The sequence below is a fragment of the Heterocephalus glaber genome, unplaced genomic scaffold (assembly GCF_053883595.1).
Source record: "Heterocephalus glaber isolate CG9 unplaced genomic scaffold, H.glaber_assembly_v1.0 deba00001608, whole genome shotgun sequence".
Taxonomy (NCBI): domain Eukaryota; kingdom Metazoa; phylum Chordata; class Mammalia; order Rodentia; family Bathyergidae; genus Heterocephalus; species Heterocephalus glaber.
In genome coordinates this window covers 8,218,055-8,239,893 of record NW_028258379.1, presented here as the reverse complement: position 1 = coordinate 8,239,893, position 21,839 = coordinate 8,218,055, and the positions used below count along the sequence as shown (strand labels likewise).

At 37.4% G+C, this 21,839-nt stretch overlaps 2 protein-coding genes and 1 pseudogene across 10 annotated transcripts in view; 2 read left to right on the top strand and 1 right to left on the bottom strand.

Annotated features, from left to right (window-relative positions):
• Atp6v1d (ATPase H+ transporting V1 subunit D) overlaps positions 1-18,477 on the top strand; it is a 28,629-nt gene extending 10,152 nt beyond the window's left edge. Inside the window, exons 4-10 of one of the 2 annotated variants that reach the window (XR_002390541.2) lie at positions 651-718; positions 1,075-1,119; positions 1,499-1,602; positions 2,249-2,315; positions 3,829-3,907; positions 5,715-5,921; positions 17,995-18,477. Coding sequence is in view for 1 of the 2 variants with exons in the window: in XM_004837370.4 (XP_004837427.1) it covers positions 651-718; positions 1,075-1,119; positions 1,499-1,602; positions 2,249-2,315; positions 3,829-3,907; positions 5,715-5,856 (505 nt within the window). In the remaining variant the exon portion in view is untranslated. Of the gene's footprint in view, positions 1-650; positions 719-1,074; positions 1,120-1,498; positions 1,603-2,248; positions 2,316-3,828; positions 3,908-5,714; positions 6,390-17,994 lie in introns of those variants that run through there. The other variant, XM_004837370.4, reaches the window with a different exon arrangement.
• Pals1 (protein associated with LIN7 1, MAGUK p55 family member) overlaps positions 8,631-21,839 on the bottom strand; it is an 88,369-nt gene continuing 75,160 nt past the window's right edge. For all 8 annotated transcript variants that reach the window (XM_021247516.2, XM_004837372.3, XM_004837373.3 and 5 more), the window contains 4 exons: positions 21,238-21,405; positions 20,383-20,585; positions 18,473-18,583; positions 8,631-11,587 (listed from right to left, as the gene is read on the bottom strand). In XM_021247516.2, the coding sequence (XP_021103175.2) occupies positions 11,411-11,587; positions 18,473-18,583; positions 20,383-20,585; positions 21,238-21,405 (659 nt within the window). In that variant the 3' untranslated portion in view covers positions 8,631-11,410. The remainder of the gene's footprint in view (positions 11,588-18,472; positions 18,584-20,382; positions 20,586-21,237; positions 21,406-21,839) is intronic.
• Positions 12,975-13,071, top strand: LOC147822747 (U6 spliceosomal RNA; annotated as a pseudogene).

The window sequence follows — 21,839 nt, the reverse complement described above, 5'->3', positions numbered from 1 at the left end:
ATTGGAGGCGAGCACTGCCACTCTTGGCTGTTTTCAAGAGTTTTGATTTTAATGTCCTTCTCCCAGTAACATGATTTCTCTTTATGTAGGAGTGTTCCCTGGCAGCAGGCCTTAGAGCCTGAGGGCTCTAGGCCCCTTGAAGTGTAGACTTTAATTTTTGCCAATACCAGTAAGGTAACAGTTTTCACTGACTTTGCCAGAGGGAGGAACTCGGTAGTAAGTGGTTTTTGAGTGGTTATGGGGAAGACACTTTATTTTATAACAGATAGAGTTAAAGCCAGAAGTAGGGTAACAGAGTTTGAATACCAGCTTAACCAACTCAATAACAAACCTAGAAGGAAAATTTTCTCCAATTACACTAGCAGAATGAGAACTCTGAACTCAGTCCCATCCGTGCACTGACTGAAAACCCAGACTCCAATACTTTAAGTCATTCTTGCTTACAGCGGTTTTAACATTGTTTGTTCTCTGCTCCTTGAGGCCCCCCTAAGACAGCAGCAAGTTTTTTTTTCTTGGAAAAGGACAGTTATCAAAACAAGTAACTGTGACATCTCACTCTTGGTCTCATTTAATGTTGAAACTATCTAGTGGGTCCCTGTGGGTTTATTTCTAAAGAGGCAACTAAATAAAGGGTCTGTCTTCTTTTACAGCACCACAGTTATCCAAAATGTAAATAAAGCCCAAGTGAAGATTCGTGCAAAGAAAGATAATGTAGCAGGTAACTTTTCAACTCTTTGGAACCCTTTGAGGAGAATAGGTGACATTTTAAAATAGCCATTGATTCAACAATATCTTGATGTCCCAGTTTCTCTCTTCTGTTAGAACAACTTGATTGGCTTTGTTAAAACCATTAGCAACCAGGTCCTTATTGCTCAGGATAATCTGACTTTTGAATAGAAACGAAGACTTAAGCAAACAGGTTCTGATATTCATTGAGTGAAGCCAGTTACATTTCCAGACTAAATCGTTTGACTTTTGAGAAAAAACCAAAAAACATAGGAGACAGTGCATAAGAAACAGTACTTCAAGGCTGTGTTTTGTTGGTGAGTGCCTGTCTGTTTTTGTATTTAACAGGTGTTACTTTGCCAGTGTTTGAACATTACCATGAAGGAACTGACAGTAAGTCTGAAACTGTGTTAGTGTTTGTCTCTGGATCTCCTCTTTCCTTTTTAGATGAAACTTGTCTGGAAAGCACACTAGTCAGACTTAGAGGTCAGAGAGGTTCCATCCGGTGTTAGACACACTGCCTCAGACTCACAGGGCCCTGGGTGCCATCCGAGTGCCGCACAGTCTTCTTGTGGAAACTGTTCAGCAGCAGCATCCTATGGTGTCTAGGAGTGAGGCAGGCACTTCTTGTTGCATTTAACTCCTGTTAAACGAATTTAAGTGGATTTGTCTTTGTGTTTGGTAGTTTTCTGCTTATCTTCCTTTTGGGAATTTTCTGCAAGAAGATTATTTACTCTGTTAATTACAAATGTTGTCTGACTGGTTCTTTCAGGTTATGAACTAACTGGTTTAGCCAGAGGTGGGGAACAGTTGGCTAAACTGAAGAGAAATTATGCCAAAGCAGTGGAGCTACTGGTGGAACTTGCTTCGCTGCAGGTGAGTGGCAGTGGGGACAGCTGTGGAGAGGCTTGGGTGGAGCGCACGTGGGGCTGGAGTGGCACATGTTATGCGTGTACTTCATACCTAAAGTTTGGATTTCTGAAACAGTGGCTCCTGCAGTTCCCTCTGCTTTTTTGTTTTTGGTACTGGGGATTGAACTCAGGACCTTGCGCTTGCAAGGCAGGCGACAGAACCACTGAGCTAAATCTGCAGCCCCACGTCTGCTTTTTATTACTAACAAATTGTATGTGCAGTGGTATAGTTTCACTCTTCACTAGGTGAGAACAGCAACAGTCAAAACTAGATTTAAATGTAAATATAATGTTTGATCATGAAAGCATTTTCTCCCTTTGTGGCCAGTTCATTATGTAACTAGGTTATTAGGTCATTTTAAAAAACTTTTCCTGGTGTTGTTTATGTCTTCATTTAGTTGACTCAGAAGTAAACAAATTGTAATAGCATGGAAATTGTGTTAGCTGTATGGAAGTCTCACATGATTTTTCTCTTTTCTTTAAACGTGCTGAAAAGGTGGTCTTTGGGTTCCTAAATGTTTTTTACAAGAGCTGTCTGAGTGGAGCCAAGTGAACAGGACATGATTGGGAAGACTTTGTGCTTATTGTATTAATTTGTCCTCCTACTTTAGACTTCCTTTGTTACTCTGGATGAAGCTATTAAGATAACCAACAGGCGTGTAAATGCCATCGAGCACGGTGAGTTGGAGCTGCTGGGAGGTGCCCTGGAGTCACTGCTCCCCATTTCTACTCGCTGGACAGCTGCTAGGGCTCAGGCCCTGCACTCCTGGAAGGTGAAGGAGATGGTGCTCCGTGAACAGTGTGAGGAGAGAGCGTGTCAATAGCACTAGGAGCATAATGAAGGGAGGTCTGTGTGTATGATTTGGGGGTGACAGAGGAAAGGGTGAGTTAAAAATTGTGGACTATCTCATTTCCAGTCACTGATACAATTAGGTTGGAAACTATTTGTCAAAAGGCTTAATGTTTTCTTTAGTTCTTTATAATGGTTGAACAGTGTTATCTTTTTGAATATGTTGAATACAGTGATACCTTAGTTCACCAACACTTGTTTGTGAACAATTTGGTTTTCAAACAGAAGTGTTTGGCACAATTTTGTTTTTGTGTGCGAACTCTGCATTGGGTGACGAACACAAACATGGCCATCTTTTCCAGACTCGTGGAACGAATTAAGTTTGTGAAACGAGGTACCACTGTATTTAACTTTAAATTTTTTCCTTTAGGCTGTTCCCTTTGACTTCTAAAAATAAAATGCTCTTATTTACTTATTTATTGGTTTTTGAGACAGTCTCACTGTGTAGTTAAGACTGACCTCAAACTTGAAGTGATCCTCCTCCCCCAGCCTCCCAAGTCTGGGATTACAGGCATATGCCACCACCAAGCCTGGCAAAATAAATTTTTCTATTTGATGCATTTCTTTTCCATCTCTTTTACTTATTTTAAAAACATGATTGGGTAATATTAAAAATTTGTTTTGCTCAAGAAACTGTTTCCCTTAGAGAAATATTTATTCAATTCTAAGGTTAAGAAAGGAGCAAAATTTGAAGGAAATTCCTCTGATTGAGGCTCTGTTAAGATTATTTGAAGTGTTTCATTTTTTAAAAATTCAGAAACATTTTTTTTTGGTGCTGGGGAATAGAACCTAGGCCCTGCTCACGGTAGGCAGGTGCTCTAACACTGAGCTATATTCCCAGCCGGAACTTCTTTGACTGCCTGCTAGTGCCAGGCCTTGCACATGGGACTATAAGCACAACAAAATGGGTAAAGTTGGCAGTTCTCACCTTCAAGAGAGTTCACATTCTAGAAGCAGACTAGGCAAATTCCATGTAAAGTAGAACCTAGTGACTCACAAAACTTACAGGATTCTCTCTGATTTTTTTAATGGATTTCTATTACACTGTGGTACAGTGTTATTTATTCATCTTTTTCAGTATATTCAGCATTGGATCTTTTGTAGTCTAGTATGTTATCCGTGCACAGAAAGGACACTAGAAGGGCACATAGCAAAATATTTACAATAGTTACTTGTGGGTAGCTGGATTATACTTCAGTTTGTTTTTGTCCTGAAATTCTTTGTGTTAAGTGTATGTTAGCTTTATAATTAGAAAAGATAAGTAACTATTACACAAATGAAGACTGTTAATTTGAAACAAGGTGCTTTGACGTACTCACATGTCTGTTTTTTAAACTCTAGTTATTATACCTCGGATTGAACGTACCCTTGCTTACATCATCACAGAGCTGGATGAGAGAGAGCGAGAAGAATTCTATAGGTTTGTTGAAATTTGCAGTGATCTTTTTGGTTTTTTTTGTTTTTCATATTCCAAAGGCTCAATTTGCTGAGTGACCAGTTGGCTTACATGCTTTAGAATTAGCATAGCTTGTGTATTATTCTTTTTTTTTTAATTTAATTTTATTGGTACGTTTTAGATATACAATATAATGACATTCATCATTGGAAATTTGCACCATTACATAATCTCTCTTGGTTCTTATTTTTCCCCCTTCCCCTGCCCTCCCTTCAACCCCTCCATCCCTCCCTATTTACAAAGACTTTGTTTCCATTTTTTTCATTTTCTCATATTCCATTCCCTTCTTTCCTTTCCCCTACCCCTCCCACTTCCCCTTCCCCTTTGCCCCTTTTCTTCCTATTTCACTTGTGTATTATTCTGATAACTGGAAGTAAGAATAATGCTGTAGTTTCCTCCTACCGGCAGATCTGGTTTTTCATAGTTTCAGTACTTACGGTCAACTGCAATCTGAAAATATTAAATGGGAGATTTGGGAAATGCTAAGTTCTCAGTTGCATGCTGTTCTGAGTAGCAGCCGGGTCCTGCTCCATCGGGGGGCGGGGGGGGGATTGTCCTTCTCTGCAGCTGTCTGCACTATATGTGCCACCCTGCTGCCAGCCACTTGGTTGCTGTCTTACTTCTCACACCAACCATCAACTGTTGCAGTGCTTGTTAATGTAACCTTCATGTTATGTAATGACAGCACTGCTGCACCAGTTGGTTTAACCTACAGATGTAAAACTTGCAGATGCAGAGTATCTAGGAAAAAGCACAGTATATGCAGGATTCGGTGTCAGACCTCCCCTCCAGGTCAGAGTAGATTCCCTGCTGGTAGCAGGATGACTGTATTGCCAAAGACCATGGAGACTGTTCAGGTTTAGATTGCTGTTTCCTGCATAAAAACTGGAATTAACCAGCAACAGGAGATGGTATAAAGTATTTGAGCATTATCAAATAGTATAGATCGTGTCATTAGAGAATTAGCACAGTATTTGGAGAGAAATGATGTGCGTGCATGAATTGGTTGTGAAGATTTAGTCAGTCAGGATAAATCACTTGTGTACGGAACTCATTATACCTGGTTCAGAGAGTGGGTCAGGGTAGGTGAAATCAGGAGTATTTAGGGAAAACTTGTTCGTCTTTGACCTTGTGTAGCATGAGTATGATGTCAAATCTTAATAATCAAAGGTTAGTTTCTATCTTTCAATGATGTTCAGAGTTGTGGTTACCCAAATTTTAATAAAAGAATGCTTAAACTCTGTTCCATTAGGAATGGATTTCCTGTTTATCTATTTATTGATTTTTTTTTTTTTTGAGACAGGGTCTATGTTAGCTCACGCTGGACTTGAACTATGTAGCCCAGGCTGGCCTTGATCTTGCAGCAATCCTGCCTCAGCCTCCTGAGTGCTGGGATTATAGGCGTGTACCATCATGCTGAGCTAAATTTATTTAAACCTGGATGGGGGCCTATCTTTTTTTTTTTCATTTGGCTTTTTTGAAACAGGTTCTCACTATGTAGCTCAGATTGGCCTTGAACAGTGTAGCCCAGGCTGCCTTGAATTTGAAATGATCCTCCTACCTCAGCCTCCAAGTGCTGGGCTTTTATAGGGTTGTGCCACCATTCCCAGCTCAAATGTTTTTTAAAAAAATGAGTTATAAATTAAATTGAAATGGGAGTATCAGTTTTTGTTCTAGTTGTACATGTTCATTGTTGTCCTTGTAAAACTCAGAAAAAGCAAATCTACTTAGTACTGAAATGGCTTTCAGAAAATTTCCCTCAATCCTATAGGTTAAAGAAGATACAGGAGAAGAAAAAGATTCTCAAGGAAAAATCTGAGAAGGACTTGAAGCAACGGATGGCAGCTGGTGAGGTGATGGAGCCTGCTAACCTTCTAGCAGAGGAGAAGGACGAAGATCTTCTGTTTGAATAGTCTTTTCTGTTCTGCTGCTTTCGGAAACCCAGCATGGCTCCATTTAAATTCAGTGTGTAGGTTTGGTATGTGTGGGTATTTGTATTTTGGCCTAAGAATTTCACCAATTGTAAAATTTACCTGGATGTCTGATTTATGGGATTACTTTTGCAGAATCATGACTCAGCAACCATTTATCATAGGCAAATGAGATTTGTAAAGTTGCTCCATGCTCGCAGGCTTTACTTGCTGGAGTGTCACATGGCTATTTATATCTGTGTCACATGTGACCCATTTACCAAGCATTTTAAGAAGTACCCTTTAGGAAACATTAGTGGTCTCAGGTCAGCTGCTGTGAAGACCTGCGTTCCTACCCCACTTGGAAATCTTGGCACATATTTGAGATGCCACAGCCACCTGTGTCGCCATGGTACATCTCAAGCTTTGTGAAAATCTGCACTTTTTTTTCCCTTGCATGACATCTGTCCTGTCTTGGGAGCAGTTTTGCCAATTTAAATATGACTGTTATACACAGAGTAAAATGATTGAAAATATTTTGTTCTTTTTATTATTCATTTACTGAGAGTAATAGTCATGTTTTACACTTAGATCAGTGACCATATTGCCATCCACAGATTTCTCTGTAGACCCCTCGTGAGTAGCCTTTTTTATTCCATTTATTAAGGTTTATTAAAAGGCTTACTTTTTAGACAACTGCATTTAGGTACTAATAAATGATTGCCAGTGAGTTAAGAGGGCTTCATGCTTCGTAGTCTGAAAATACTAATTTTATGTGGTATCTTTTTACTGTAAGTAGTAATAACCTGCTTTCATGTATGAAGACAAGGCACTTGAGTGGCTGTATCAGACAGTGACTGAGGTTTTAGAGCTGTTTCATGATTACGCAGCCTTCTTTTTTTTAAAGAAACAGGGTATTGCTGTATAGTTCAAGCTGGCCTGGAATTCACTATGTAGCTCAGGCTGCCTTAGCTTCCTGAGTGCTGGAATTACAGGTGTGTGTCATGAAGCCTGTTTTTGTTTTAAACTCAGCCTCTCTTGCCAGCAGTTCTGGTATTTGGGGCATGACTGGCCATGGAATTGCTCTTAGTTATGGGACACCAGCCTTGTTTTTAATCAACTAATAGCATAGTCTAGGCTTTTTAAAGTACTAATGAGTTTTAACACTTGCTGTAAAGTGACAGGTCTTAGTTTTGTCCAAGGCACTATTTATTGTATTTTCTCATCTCATCACAATAACTACAAATATACAAATTTTATTCCTCATCTCCTGGAGGAAAAATTTGAGGCACAGGGGGCTTAAGTAATTGTTAGTAGGTTAAAAAGCTAGAGAATGGTGAATCCAGGGTTTAAAGTAGTCTACCTTCAGTTCCACACCCTGAACTTTCATCCTTCATTTAAAAACTACAGTATTGAAAGCTAGGATGGGGGGTCTGTCCTGGAGGAGGTGATCTGTAGTTAACCTATTGTTGCTCACAGAATAAAACCTCAGATTTCAGTAGTGATTGGAAAATTAGTAACTGAATTTACCAGTATTTTAAAAATAGGTAACATAAGATGTTTTAACATTTTCCAACACCCTGGTGAGAAGCAAATTCTACCATTTCCATTTTGTAGAGAAGGAAAGTAAGGCTTAAATAAGGTAAAATAGCATAGCTCAAATTACGAATCAAGTGGATCTTGATTTCAGAGGGTTGGTCCTTAAACATTATGAATTGCTTTTCTAGGAGGCAAAAATTTAATCTGAAGGCAGGGGTAGAGAGCCATATTAGTGTTTTTTTTTCTCATGTAGTAAATAAAGCATCCACCTTAAAGCACTGACTCGAGAAATCTAGATTCCTTCTGTGGTTTCTTAAAGTGCTGGGATTTATTTATTGGTGTGGGTTAAACTGTCTATAAAACTGAAGATTGGGCTGGGGATTTAGCTCAGTGGTTCCGCTGCCTGCCTCACAAGTGCAAGGACCCGAGTTCGATCCCTGGTACCAAACAAACAAAACCCTGAAGATTATTTTAAGATCTGGTGTTTGTTAAAAAGAAATTAGTATGCTGGGTTGATGGAACACACCTGTAATACCACACTTGGGAGGCTAAGACAGAGGGATCATGAGTTCGAGGCCAGCCTGGACTTCATAGTGAAGCCCTGTCTCAAAACAAATACAAAAACAAAACAGTGGACAGAGAATTTGTTGTGTGGAGTTGGAGTGATGTGATCCACAGGCGATGGGGATAGGTCAGGAACAGAAAGCTAGATTGGGGTTATAGGCGTCTGGGTACATATTAAACTTGTTGGTATATGAATGATTTGTATCCTTTGAAAGACAGAGTAGAAAAAAAGGGGAGAGCGTCTACTGTGTTTTTGCCTTGCCATAGGTCTAGCAATGTAGCCAGCTGACTATGGATGCAAACCTCTGAAAATACCTTCCCTCCTTTGGCGGGAGGGAGGGGGTGGGACAGTATGCACGTATTTGCCAACAGTGCACATCGTGTTCTGTTTCTCAAATCCCTGGGTCACTTAAGTCTGCTTGAGTACAGTATTAGATCTCTCCTTCCCCTGCAGACTCATGCTTTGTACTAGCAGTTTGACATTTAGGGAACAGGACCTACCTATTTCTGTGACAACACATACTCCCTCCCTCACAGCAAACAGCAGGTTAACGTGTAATTTGTTCCAGCCAAAGATTCCAGTGGTCTCTGGCAAACACTTGGGAGAGCAGTCATTTTATGTGTGGGAATCCTGAATGGCAATGGACTAAAAACAACAAGAGAAAAGTACTCAGTGGCTTTTATGTGAAATATAATTTTTAAATTTTTGCAATACAGTGTGCAGTATGACATTTCAAAATAAAGAGTGTAGATACAGGATAAGAGTACAAATGGGGATTAACAACAGATGCCAGAATGGTTACCTTTATTAAGGCTAAATCCCTGGTTAATATTTTCCACACACATTCATAAAATTACATTCAAATCATTCCTTATCAATACTTATTCCTTAGGGCATGAGAAAAGGTAAAAAAATCCAGACATTAATTTTCATAGAAAGCAAATCTGGATTAATCTAAATACTATATTCTTCCATTTGTTCTGACTCATGAAAATTTAGGAAATGAAGATACTTCCTTATTTAGATTTCTTAAGTACATTTCATCAACTTGTAATAAGTGGTTCAGGCCTTCCTGACACTGCAGTTTCCAGGTAGAACTGCTGAGGGACAGGAAGTAGAACTGGCCAGAGAAGTTGTACAGCTAGGTGTATAGCAAGGCTTTTTCCCATTGTAGAAGTCAACACAACTCAAGTTTTCACTTTCTTTAGGGATTGCTGAACATAAGCACATTTGTATCGGTAGGATTTAGAACAGACTGAGACATAAACATTTCTATCCTTCAACCACTGTGAATGAGGAAGGAGAGAACTTCTGGGCTTCAGTGACCCTGAAAATATATTACCTTACAGTTCCTAGAAGTGGCATCATGGCATGTGTCTTGTATAGGATGTCTATGAAAGCCACGTGCCTAAGTCTTTATAGGACATAGCCCTACCGGCGGCCCTAAGTTGGCAGGTGGCACAATAGCCACTCACTGACACTAAAACCTCGCGTGAACCTAACATAAACTGTAAGTATTGAAAATACTTATCAGTTACAATATACAGTTCACAAAACTCCACTGTCAACCACAGACTGCCTTTCATTCCTGAGAAAGTAAACTGTAGAAAACTGAAAAGATTAAGTGCTAAGTATATTCCTCAGTTCTCAAATCTGAAAATGGGTGTGATCTTTGTATTTTCCTGCTACAAGCTGGAGTGTTTCAGACCTGAGGAGAGGGTAGGCACAGCATCCCTTTCCTCGACCCACAAATGTTACTTTTCTTCCTAAGGAACATTATCTTGAAAATATTTCCAAATAAGACATACTCCCCATCAACTAAAAGAGGCCATGCAAATTTGAACAGAAAAGGCAACACACAAACTGATTACATTTGTTCCAATAAAATTATGTAGAAGAGAAAAAACTACTATATACATGATAGTGAGACTACCTCATTAATAACAATTGCTTGTGTTAAATTAAGTGATAAGTCAGTATTATTCCAGTGTTTAGCTTTGGGAACAGGAAATGTAGCTAAAGTCATCATAAAAATAAAAAGGCATTCATATTTGAGGTTGTCACACATCCTACTGTCCTTAAAGGCCTGAAAGATGACAAATTAACTTTCCATGCCAATTACAATTTTAAAGCTATGGCTATAGAGACAGTATAAAAATCATGTTAGCTTAAAAGCTGTTGCATTCTGGTCATAAAGCAGATCTTGTTAGGAGAAAAACTTGTTTCTATATGCCTAATAACTTTTTCCTCCAATTCCTTTTCCTAAAATGTTCAAATGACTTTCAGGTCATCCTTTCCTTCTGATCTCAAAGTCAGTTGTCATGCTGTTCCCCTAGTGTGTGCGTGTGTGTGCGTGTGTGTGTGTGTGTGTGTAATTTTATTCCAATGCTGAACAAGTATTATCAATGATCATTGATCTATTAAATATTAGTATACAGTACAGCAGCTATATTCATCAACATAATTCCAGTTATTTACAGATGTAGCACAGTTAGACAAATACTGTGCTCATATGTAAAAATGCAAAAACTGTGAAATGTGTTATGTCCTCCCAAGTACATAAAAAACTATTTGCATTATGAAGAAACACTGTACCTTATACATTCTGTTGTACTCTTCAGATCAGAGAAAGGAAGCAAGGCTATCAAATCACTTGCAAAAATTTCACAAAATTGTAACTTTAAAAAGATCAGCATATTTTGTATACTTTTAACTACATTAGAGTCTGCTGAGTATGTGGTCTGATCCACAAAGCTGAAGTTAAAAAAAACCTGAGACTTCTAATGGAATTTTTGTTTTTAGAGTTAGAAGACATCCAGATGAATTCAAGGCTTAACAAGTAGCTCAAACCAAAGTGGCAACATTTTTCTTCTTTTTTTCAGAAAGTTCTTGTTTTTGGTACTGGGGATCAAACTTGGGACCTTGCAGCACCACTGAGCTAAATCCCCGGCCCTCAGAAAGTACTTCTGATGGGTAAACCAGTCTCTTAAGCAACTGCTGTTTTGCCCAGTGCACAGAAGCACAGTTCCCCCAAATATTCCCAAGAAGTCATTTAAGTTAATGTTAAATAATGTCAATATTTGTAACTATGTGAGCCATGGATTACTGCGTATATACATACAAATTTTTCACAGAAGTATGACCAAGCAGAAAAGATGTAGTTAGGTGATTAATAAAGTTTTAACAGGATAAAATGGAACTGCTGTTGAAAGCTTCCATTTTAAAATCACCAAAGGAGGCAAGAGTCCCTAAAGCCATGTGTAGAGCATAAAGAATGCTGTGCACAAATTGCCTATGGGGACTTTCTTTTCACAAGTTTAAGAGATCTAATAACAGGTCTGTATCTTATCCTGCCGCCTCCCACCTTATCTTCCATCTTGCAGAAGTATCGGCCACCTTCATATTGGCAGTTTGCCATAACAAGTCTACTACTGCCACAGAATGACTGTTCCTTCACCTCAGCCAAGTGGATGGCACCCACTGAGGTTCAGTATCAAGTTTGTTAATTAATCTAAGCAACTCCTGATAGGCTTTATCAAGATCTGAATTCACAATTGCTGTGTCAAAGTAGTGGCCATTGTTCTGTTCCATCTCTCTAGTCTTCTCGATGATTTCTCTCAACTCTTCAGGCTGCAGAGAAAAGATAAGAACTGTGAGATAATTTCCATCTTTACCAAAATATGGGATGAGTCCGATGGCCCAAGATAAGGACTATCCTTAAATTGCTTTTGTCTGAAAATATTCAACTTCTAGAGCTCCTTTTAAACCACTTCATGGAGCCATAGTGGTTTTCTTTGTTCTGGCACCTTTAGGAGTCACATTACAAATTATTTGGGACTCAATATATCCTGTTCTGTACCACTATTTAGGTTTACACATCTGTCTTTTCTCACCAAGACTATGAAGTGCAGACTGTTACTTTGATTTTCTTACAGACATTTATTTTCAAACATTATAGGGTACAATAAAAAGTAACATCTGTAACACAGGGTCAACTTTTCTGGCTGGAGTAAGGACTCAAAGCCCCCTTTCTCTTGGCTCTTGTAAAGAGGGCCTGCCCTTTAGGTCTTTAGCCTAGTAAGACAAAATGAACATTACGGGAAAAGAAAAGGATAGAATAGTTTCTCTGTTTTCTAAGAAAATCTTGCTCAAGATCTAATAACCTAATATACACTGAGAGGTGAAAATATGGAGCTTAAAACTTTGAATTACTGCTCTGTTTTCAGTACATAAAGAACATCTTTAAAATGCAAAAGGTATCCTGACAGAGTCTGGGACTCTATACAGAGCAGACTATTGTAAAATATTGTGTACAGGAAAGTGCTGTTGAGCATGGACAAGCAGATAGCAAGGCTATGTACAAAGCTGATCCAGAACCCTCTGCTCATGAGACATGAGTTTCAGAAAGTGAAACTGCCCCCAAATCACCCTTGTGAGGTGAAGATAAACGCAACAAATAAAAAGGTCACATCAATACTATATGGGCAGAGACTTACATCATTTAGCTGAACTTCTGCAACAGAAGGGAAACATTAAAAACACTACTTGTACTGAGGCAGTGTCTTGTGTACTGTTCTATTTTCATTCTGGAATGCTGTGCGTCTGAACTAGCATAGTCCTTTGTTCCCCAGCAGGGACTTAACTTCAGCACTGCAACTTGAACGAACTGACATTTCTGCTAAACTGTATCTCCCCATCAAAGCTTGAGATTAGCTTTTATTAAATTTAAGGCATTACTTCATTGCATACCAATATGGCTTATATAACTGTTTAGTACTTACCTGAATTTGTTGTTTATAATTCATGACTAAAATGAAATGTTTTATCTCAAACTTTTTGAACTGAAATAATTAGCCTACAGTCAAAACTGACCATCAGTTCATACTGTCAACCAATCATTCTCAAATTGCACCTTCCACCAGGACAGGTGGATCACTTACTACTTTCTTCGTACAATTTCATAAAATTAAAATTTGTTTTTACTCATTACTTCTATCATGTGAAAATTTTCAAAGGAGTGCTCTTTTCAGCAGCACATACGCTTAAAACTGTAATGATACAGATAAGATTAGAATGGTCGCTGTGCAAGGATTCATGAAGCACTCCCTATTAAAAAGAAAAAAAAAGCTGGGCATGGTGGTGATGATGTCTGTAATCCCAGCAGATGGATCACTGCAGTTCAAGGCCAGCCTAAACTAGTGAGAGACCTTGTCTCAAAAAAATAACGTAAAATAAAAACATAAGTGGAATAAAAGAAACAACTAGATATACCACCTTCTAGCCAACAAATGTATAATACACATTTTTACAGGTGTGCATGGGATGTTCACTAAGACAGAACAGGTGGACTATTACTAGGCTTAACAAAATTTTCAAAAGATTGGTTATCTGTCAGCATCTATTTTCTGACCATAATAGAACTGTAAATCACAAAAGTATTTCTTAACATCCTCAAATAGGTAGAAATTAAACAACATAATTCTAAATAACCATGGGTTAAAGAAAATGGCAAGGGGAATCAGAAAATATTTCTAACAAAATGATGACAATACATCAAAACTTAGGGGATGAGGGGCCGGGGGTTTAGCTCAGTGGTTCTGGCACCTGCCTCCCAAGCGCAAGACCCCGAGTTCGAACCCTGGTACCAAAAAAATCAAAAAACAAAACTTTTGGGATGCAAATAAAGAACTGTTTAGAGGGAAATTTCTAACTTCAAATGCCTGTATTTAAAAGGAAGAAAGGTTTTAAAATTTAAGCTTTCCTCTTCAGGAACTAGAAAGGCAAATTAAAGTCACAGTAAGTATATGAATAAAAATAAGCAAAAATGAAATAGAAAATAGACAAAAAATAAAAACAAAAGCCCTCCAACTCAGTTTTTCTAGTGTTTTGCTAATTCCATTTAACTTCTGTATCAATTTTTAAGAATTTCAATTTCTACAGATAAGCCTGCTGGGATCTGGGTGGGGAAGTAACAGCATTCATGTACTGTACAATTTACCCATTTAATGTTTAGGATTCCGTAGTGTTTGGTACAGTGACAGAGTTCTACAATTGGTACCACAATTAATTTTAGGACATTAGAACATTTTATCATCTATTCCTCACCCCCACCCCCTAAAATCCATATCCATTAGCAGTCACTTTTTTTCTCGCAATCCCTATCCTTAAGCAACCACCAAAGTCCTTTAGGTTTCAAAAGATCTGCCAATTCTGGACATTGTGTATGAATGGAATCATATACCATGTGGTCTACTGTATCTAGCTTCTTTCACTTGGCATGTTTTTAAGGCTCACCCTGCTGAAGGATGAATCAATACTTAATTATTTTTTAAAAATCGTTTAGTCTGGGTATTGAATTCAGGACATCACACATGCTAGGGAAATGCTCTACCACTGAGCTACATCCCCTGTCCTTTCTATTTTTATTAAAGACATGGTCTTGCCATGTGTACACGGCCCAAGCTGGGCTCAAACTCTTGAACCTCCTCCCCCAGCCTCTCAAGTGCTGGTATTACAGGTATTGCCTGGCTACTTCATTCCTTTTTATTGCCTGTTTTTTGCAATTTACAATAAAGCTACATAGCTGGGTGTGGTGACACATGCCTATAATCTTAGCACTAGGAGGTAGGCAGGATTCAGGCAAGTTGGAGCCCCTGTCTCAGGGGCTAGAAGAGATAGAGGGGGGGGTGTGCCCAATGTAAAGGACTTTGGGTTCAATCTCCAGTTACCCCTCCAAAAACAAAACAAAGGAACAAAAAAATTCTTGTAAGAATTTTTAAAAGAAAACCAACTCAATTCTTTAAAAATGAGAAGGCTTAAGGCATTTCATAAAAGAATATGCTGAAATTAATATAGGAAAAAAAATCTTTAGTCATCAGGAAAATACAAATAAAAACCATAATGATAACATTTCACATCTACTTGGAATGGCTAAAAAAAGTTACATACTGACAAAAGCAGAAGTTGATAAGGATACAGACTATCTGGAGCTATCATACATTGGTGGTAAGAGTGTAACATGGCAAACTTTAAAAATAATTGAACAGATTTTATATAGTTAAAACATACATATCTCATTTGATCCAGCATTTCTACTTCTAGGTATGTATCCAAGAGAAATGAAAATATAAGACTACATGAATGTTCACAATAGCTATTAATCATACTACCTCAAAACTGGAAACAGGAAGTATTTTCAACTGGAGAACGGATAAACAAATTTTGGGAAAATTTTTTTGCTGGCCTTTCCTCAAAGGACTAATATCCTCTGCACATATAAAGAGCTAAAAAAAATTAGACTTCCCCAATAAAAGACCCAGTTGAAAAATGGGCAAGGCAAAATGAATAGACACTTTACAGAAGAAGTAGAGATGGCCAATAAATACATGAAGAAATGGTCAACATCGCTGGCCATTAGATAAATGCAAATTTTAAAAACACTAAGATTCCATCTTACTCCAGAAAGAATGGCCACCATCAAGAAATCAAGTTAATAACAAATGCTGGGGAGGCCACAGGGAGAAAAGGAACCCTTCTATCTTATTGATGAGAATGTAAACTACTACAATCACTGTGGAAATCAATATGGAGATTCCTCAAAAAAGCTGAAACTAGAAATTCCATTTGTCCTAGCTATTCCCCTTGTAAGTATCTTCCTGAAAGAGTTAAAAGACATCATATTACAGGGAAACCTTAACACTCATATTTATAGCAGCACAATTCATAGCAGCTAAATCTTGGAAGCAGTCCATCAACAGATGAATGGATAAAGAAAATGTGGTATTTACACACAATGGAGTACTACTCTGCCTTAAAGAAAGATAAAATTTGAGTCACACTTGTAGGAAAATGGAATGCATTTTGAGACCATAATGCTAAGTGAAATAAATCAGACACAGAAGCTTAAATATTGCATGGTTTCTCTTATATGAGAAACCTAAATTATAAAGAAAGAGCAAATTAAAGAGAGACAATAGGAAGTAGGGAGAGAGATCCTTCTCAAATGGGAAAGGGGATCAAGAGATGGAGGGGCAGAGGGGAGAAAAGGCATGAAAAAAAGGTGTGTTGCTGGGGATGTAGCTCAGTGGAACTGTGCCTGCCTGGCAAGCGCAAGGTCCCACGTTCAATCCCTGGTACCACAAGAAAAAAAAGGAAGGTGTGTTGTGTACATGTCCTCACTCCACACAAGAAATGTAAATTTTATGTACTGTAAACATGTACTAATAAAAATAAAATGCCAGTTTAATAAGTTAAAATAAAAATGAAGGGAAGAAAACTGTTAGATGCAACATAGATGAATCTCAAACATGCTGACCCAAAGCCAGACACCCACTGAAACATAATGAATGATTTCATTTATATGAAGCTGAAACAAAGCCATAGTAACAGGAAGCAGATTAGTGGTTATTCAGGGAAGAACAGAGGAGTATTAACTCCAAAGGAGCATAAGAGAAAAATTTCTAGAAGACAGAAATGTTGTAAAATTTGACCGCCATGGTGGTTACATAGGCCTACACTTGCCAAAACTCAAGTAAACTACACAGTGAAAATCCATATATATTGAGGTAAAGTATACATCAGTAAAGTTAAAAGGAGTCAGGAACTTCTAATTAGAAACTCTAGCATACTGTACGTTGTTAAAATATACTGGTATTAAATTCTTGCTTTAAAAACATGTAAATAACATCTTCCTAGACTTGGCTCAATTTAGTGCAGCCAATTCAATACAAGTGATATAATTTCCATGAGAGTACTACCAAATACCAGTCAAATGAAAGTTTCTTAACATGTTTTGGAAGTGCAAGGCCCTTGATATTATACTGAATCCTTCTGGAAAAGAAGAGCCTAATGAAATAAATGTGCATGCCAAAATTATAGAAAATTAAGCTGAATAAGCAGAATGAAAGCCACCCTGGTCCACAGTGTGCATCCTTTTCCCTGGGCAACTATGGTGTTTCTGGTCTACCTAAGTAGTTATCAGGCACTAATTTTTATATAATACTGAGCCTGTTTCCCTTATTATATTGTGATCTTCCTGTCTCATACTTCTTTTTCTTTTTTTGGTACCGGGGATCAAACTCGGGACCTTGCGTTTGCAAGGCAGGCGGTGGAACCACTGAGCTAAATCCCCGGCCCCCATCTCATACTTCTTTTGTATTATCGAAGTGCAAAGGACAAGAGAGACAATGGACTCCAGTTATTTGAATTTAAGTAAGCTACAATAATGGAAAAAGGGTAAAACATTACTTTAACCAGCTAGCCTACTGAGCCAAGACAAAACAACCAGAATTATATGTAGAATGGGAAAGCGCCCATGTCTATACCTTAAAACATTAAAAAATCCAGACCGGGGATTTAGCTCAGTGGTTCTGCTGCCTGCCTCTCAAATTCAAGGTCCTGAGTTCGATCCCTGGGACCAAAAAAACCCATTAAAAAATGTTAAGTAGACAGAGTGCAAAAAGATATATTGGGGTGTCGGGGATTTAGCTCAGTGGTTCCACTGCCTGCCTCGCAAGTGGAAGGACCGGAGTTCCATCCCTGGTACCAAAAAAAAAAAAAAAAAGATATACTGGGACAGAGCATGGAAGGCTGGTGGCCATGGTGGAAAAGTCAAGAATCAAAGGAAAAACTTGTTACAGTGGTTTAAATGACTATCTGTAAGGAGGTTTAGAGGCAGAGCAAATGAAATGAGACAATCTGAATGGCCCCCTCCCCGTTTTACTTTTGTAGTGCTGAGGATCAAACCCTAGCACCTTGCACATACTAAGCAAGTGCTCTACCCCTAAGTTATATCCCCCATCTGTGATTTCTCTTTAAAATAGGTAATTTAAGAAATAGCAAATGACCAAGGAATAATATGACTCTGAGATACCAAACATCTGACCGAATTTTCATTTTACACAAAGTCAATACTTTCTGATGAATATATCTGTACATTATCACTCATTGAATTATTATTATTTAATATAACATGGACTACTTCAACCATATCCAGAACATATATAAAGTAATTTAAAAAACCTTTCCTTCTGTTCTAGATCATGTGAGAAGACCAAAAAGAAGAAAAAACAGAAGAAAGTTTCAATGGAGAAAGACTCAACTCTAGCATCTACAATTGTGGACTACTAAAGAGAAATGTGTGGACTAATAAAGAGAAGTGTGGATAATCCCCATGAGTTTGCTGAGAACTTTGTGGTGGGTAGTGATCCACATAATCCCTTTGGAAATGTCACAGATGCATGTGAAGATTATAGATTTATAGAACCCCGGAGATTATCATACATTTGGAGTTAACAACAGGAAACATCTGGGGGAACAAGAGCATCTCGCTGCTTTGGAGAGCTGCCATAGTCCAACTAGCGGCAAGTATGGCAATTCAGGGGCAAGTGATGGTGCAGAAAGAATAATCAGTTTGAAAAGTGAAGGTGATGTACCTTTCAAACATCGTGACTGATTACATCTGCATTGTATCATATTTATCTTCAATGGAACCATACAATAAAGTAACAATTTTACCTTTGGATTCTTGCCCTCTTTGGCCAATAAGGCCCGAAGTCTCTCTTGGGAAGGGGGTGCAATGAAGATAATATATGGTTTCAAATCTGAATTCCGGAGGGTTTTCAAAGACTGTTAATAAAGATAATTGGATTTTTAAAATAATTTCTATCACCGAATTATTTCTCAACAGTATGCTTGGAACATAATAAAGTCATTTAAAAAATATTGCCAATTAATGTTTCTAAACATCTTCATAACAACTATTCACAATAGTATAAGATCATATCAGTAACTGTAAAATTATGTAACTATAAATTCATATATGTTGTTAGCTTGCTCTTTTATGTAATGAAATATAAGTAACAATGAAGAATGACAACTATATGATGCTAAAATATCTCACTAATAAGACTATACAGATTATAACCATATTAAAGATCCACTTTGGAAGAATTAGACTCAAGATAATTATCCTATTGCCAGGCTTATTTAAGTAAAATCAGAGATAAAACTTCATGTACACATGCCAAAAATAATTCTGGAAAAGGACATCCAAGGAAACAAGATTTCTGAATTAACAGCTATGCTTTTCATTTTTTTCTTTATCATTGTGTCACTGTGTATCCTGAAACTGAGCACTTTACAAAAATGGAGATTGCGTATATGGACATGTGCTTTTCTATCTAAAAATGTTAAGATAATAATCTGATGAACCACTCTGAGTTCTTTGGTAAAATCTGTTCTCTCAAAAAGGAATTCTGAAGGAATTTAGTAAAAACATACATCTCATAGATCAAATGTTTATAACTGAAATAGTGGAGCCATATTGTCTTTGTCCACTAAAAAAGCAAAACCTATTTACTATTTTAGGATAGCCATTTTAAGAGTCAGTTCACCTGTATGTGTATTTCTTCAGTAATGACCACTGACTATGTGGTTTGAGTTGACATCAGCAACATTCTACCATATTAAACAAAGCTCTTTGCTGAAGTTGAAAAAAAATAAAACTTTCCCACAACAAACACAATTTCTAATTTTAAAATTTCTAATTTTGTCTACTTACATAGAAACTCAAGCAAAGTTGCATTAGTAAGTTTCTGCTTAATCAAATAACTGAAATTGAGGTTTCATTATTTACATAAAACTAAGTATTCATTGGGACACTTGTTAATACTTGAATACTGGCATTTAAAACCCTAAAGATAACTTAAATTTTCTGATTTTTCTCAGATCAGAATCAGAAAATACCTAAAAATATTATCGTTATAATATTCTAAAATACCTAAAAATATTATCAATACCATAGTTATTGTATGTTAAGTTTCAGAAAATATACACACATGCAAAGTGAAGGACATCTAGCAGCCTACTGAATTTTATATAGCAAATTACTGGGAAAACTGTGAGAACTTAATGAAGCTCTGATGTTCTTGGAATAAAACAGTTTCTACTAGGTTACTTTCCAACACATGCCTTCTGTTATGGCTTGTGTCTAGATGTGACCCCAAAGCTTCATGCAGTCATAGGGAGTGCTTTTCAGAGGTGGATCTAGAGAGTGTGGTGCTGGGATCAAGGGTGTGTTTTTACTGTATCAGTCCACTGATGGTTTGACACAGTTCTGGCTAGGATTAAGGGTGTGTCACACCCACCCTAGGGCAGGTAGCCTGCATAAAATAAAAGGGATAGAAAGAGGGCTAATGTGCTCTCACCTGCCTGCCTCACCTGCCTTTTTCTCCTCTGTGATGTCCCTCTGTGACTCCACCCTGTCTTGGAGCCAGCCAACTACAGACTGAAACCTCTACAAACTATGCGCCAAGTAAACCTTTCCTCCTTTAACTTTGGATGTGGGGTATTTTATCTCAGCAATGAGAAAAGTAACTAAGACACCCTCTTAAGTTCAACATTCTAAACCAAAATTCTAGCTTTACCTGTGCACGAAGACTTAAAAGACATATTTTGCCAGAGTTGATCACTTGCCGTACAGAGTCTATACTGGTTCCATACAAATTTTTCTCAAATTCACCATGTTCAATGAACTTTCCAGCTGCTATATCGGCCTCAAATGCTTGTCTGGAAACAAAGTGGTAATCTCTACCAGCTACTTCATGGTCTCGCCTATTCCGAGTTGTATCTAACAAAATCAGATAAAATAAAATCAGATAAAATCAGAAATAATCAGATAAAAATAACAGGATCACAGTGAAGAGGGAAGATAATTTAGTTAGGAAGAATTTTTATTCTGTAACAGATTAGCAAATAATGAACTGAAGAAATGTTCAGAGCCCACATGTTTAACACTGATCTTATTTTTAGATTGAGACATGAATAAGAATTATATTTGTAGTATCTCATTAGATTAATTTCCATTTTATGCTTATACTTTAAATTACTTCACCTTGTATTTAAAGCATTACCACTTACCTTTTCCTATTATTTCCATCAGATTTTGGTACTATATAATGTTAAAACAGAAGGTCAGTTTTAAGAAATTAGGTCTAGATTTTTATCTTCAATATCAGTTTAAAGAACAAAGAAGCAAGACCTGATTTCCTAATGAGCAGGGGATTGTAAAGGACCTGAAGTGAAATTAATTTAGAAAATAATTAGTACCACAGTTATGAAAAATTAAGTTCCCCAAGAATTGTCTTTAATAAAAAATTATCAAAATATTTGAACAAAATTTTTGTTTCATTGACAAAACTCTCTCAGTCAAATGGATGACAAGTGGGTTCTGAGGTAATAAATTGAAAAGCAGAGGAAAATGGGGATGTGTCCAAACTTACGAGGAACTGCCAATGCAAAGCGGTCCTTTTCTTTGTTCATGAGCCTCTGACGCAATTCATTCTGGCCACAGTTTTGTGGACCAATCAAGATGATAGGTCTTTTCCTATTTGCTGGCTGATGATAAAGTGACATTTCCTCATAAGTTAAAATCTCCTCATTGTCATAATCTTTGGGAAAGAAAAGTTTAAGCCCTTTAGACAGAATTACTGCCATATCATAAAGATAGAAATTCCTACAGATTTCCCAACACTGGAAAGAACAATTCATTATTAAAATGCTTAATTTTTGTATCATGATAGAAGTAATAAACAGTACTACACCATGAACATGTTGCTATGTCACTATATTCTTAGCAGGGTACCATGAAAATGAAGCAGAGGACAATATATTAATCCTCCTGAAAATTTTTATTGCTTATCTTGTTTCACACAAAGTTGGAACACTTGAGACTATTATACTGATCCTTAGATAAAACAGCTAGTTTGCAATGAATACTCTGACAGAGGGAGGGATCCGGGGGTAACCCAGTAAGATTATGTGTCACTTCTGTAAAATGCAGACACTAATACTATTCTAACCCAGAGTTGTGATTTAAGATAAT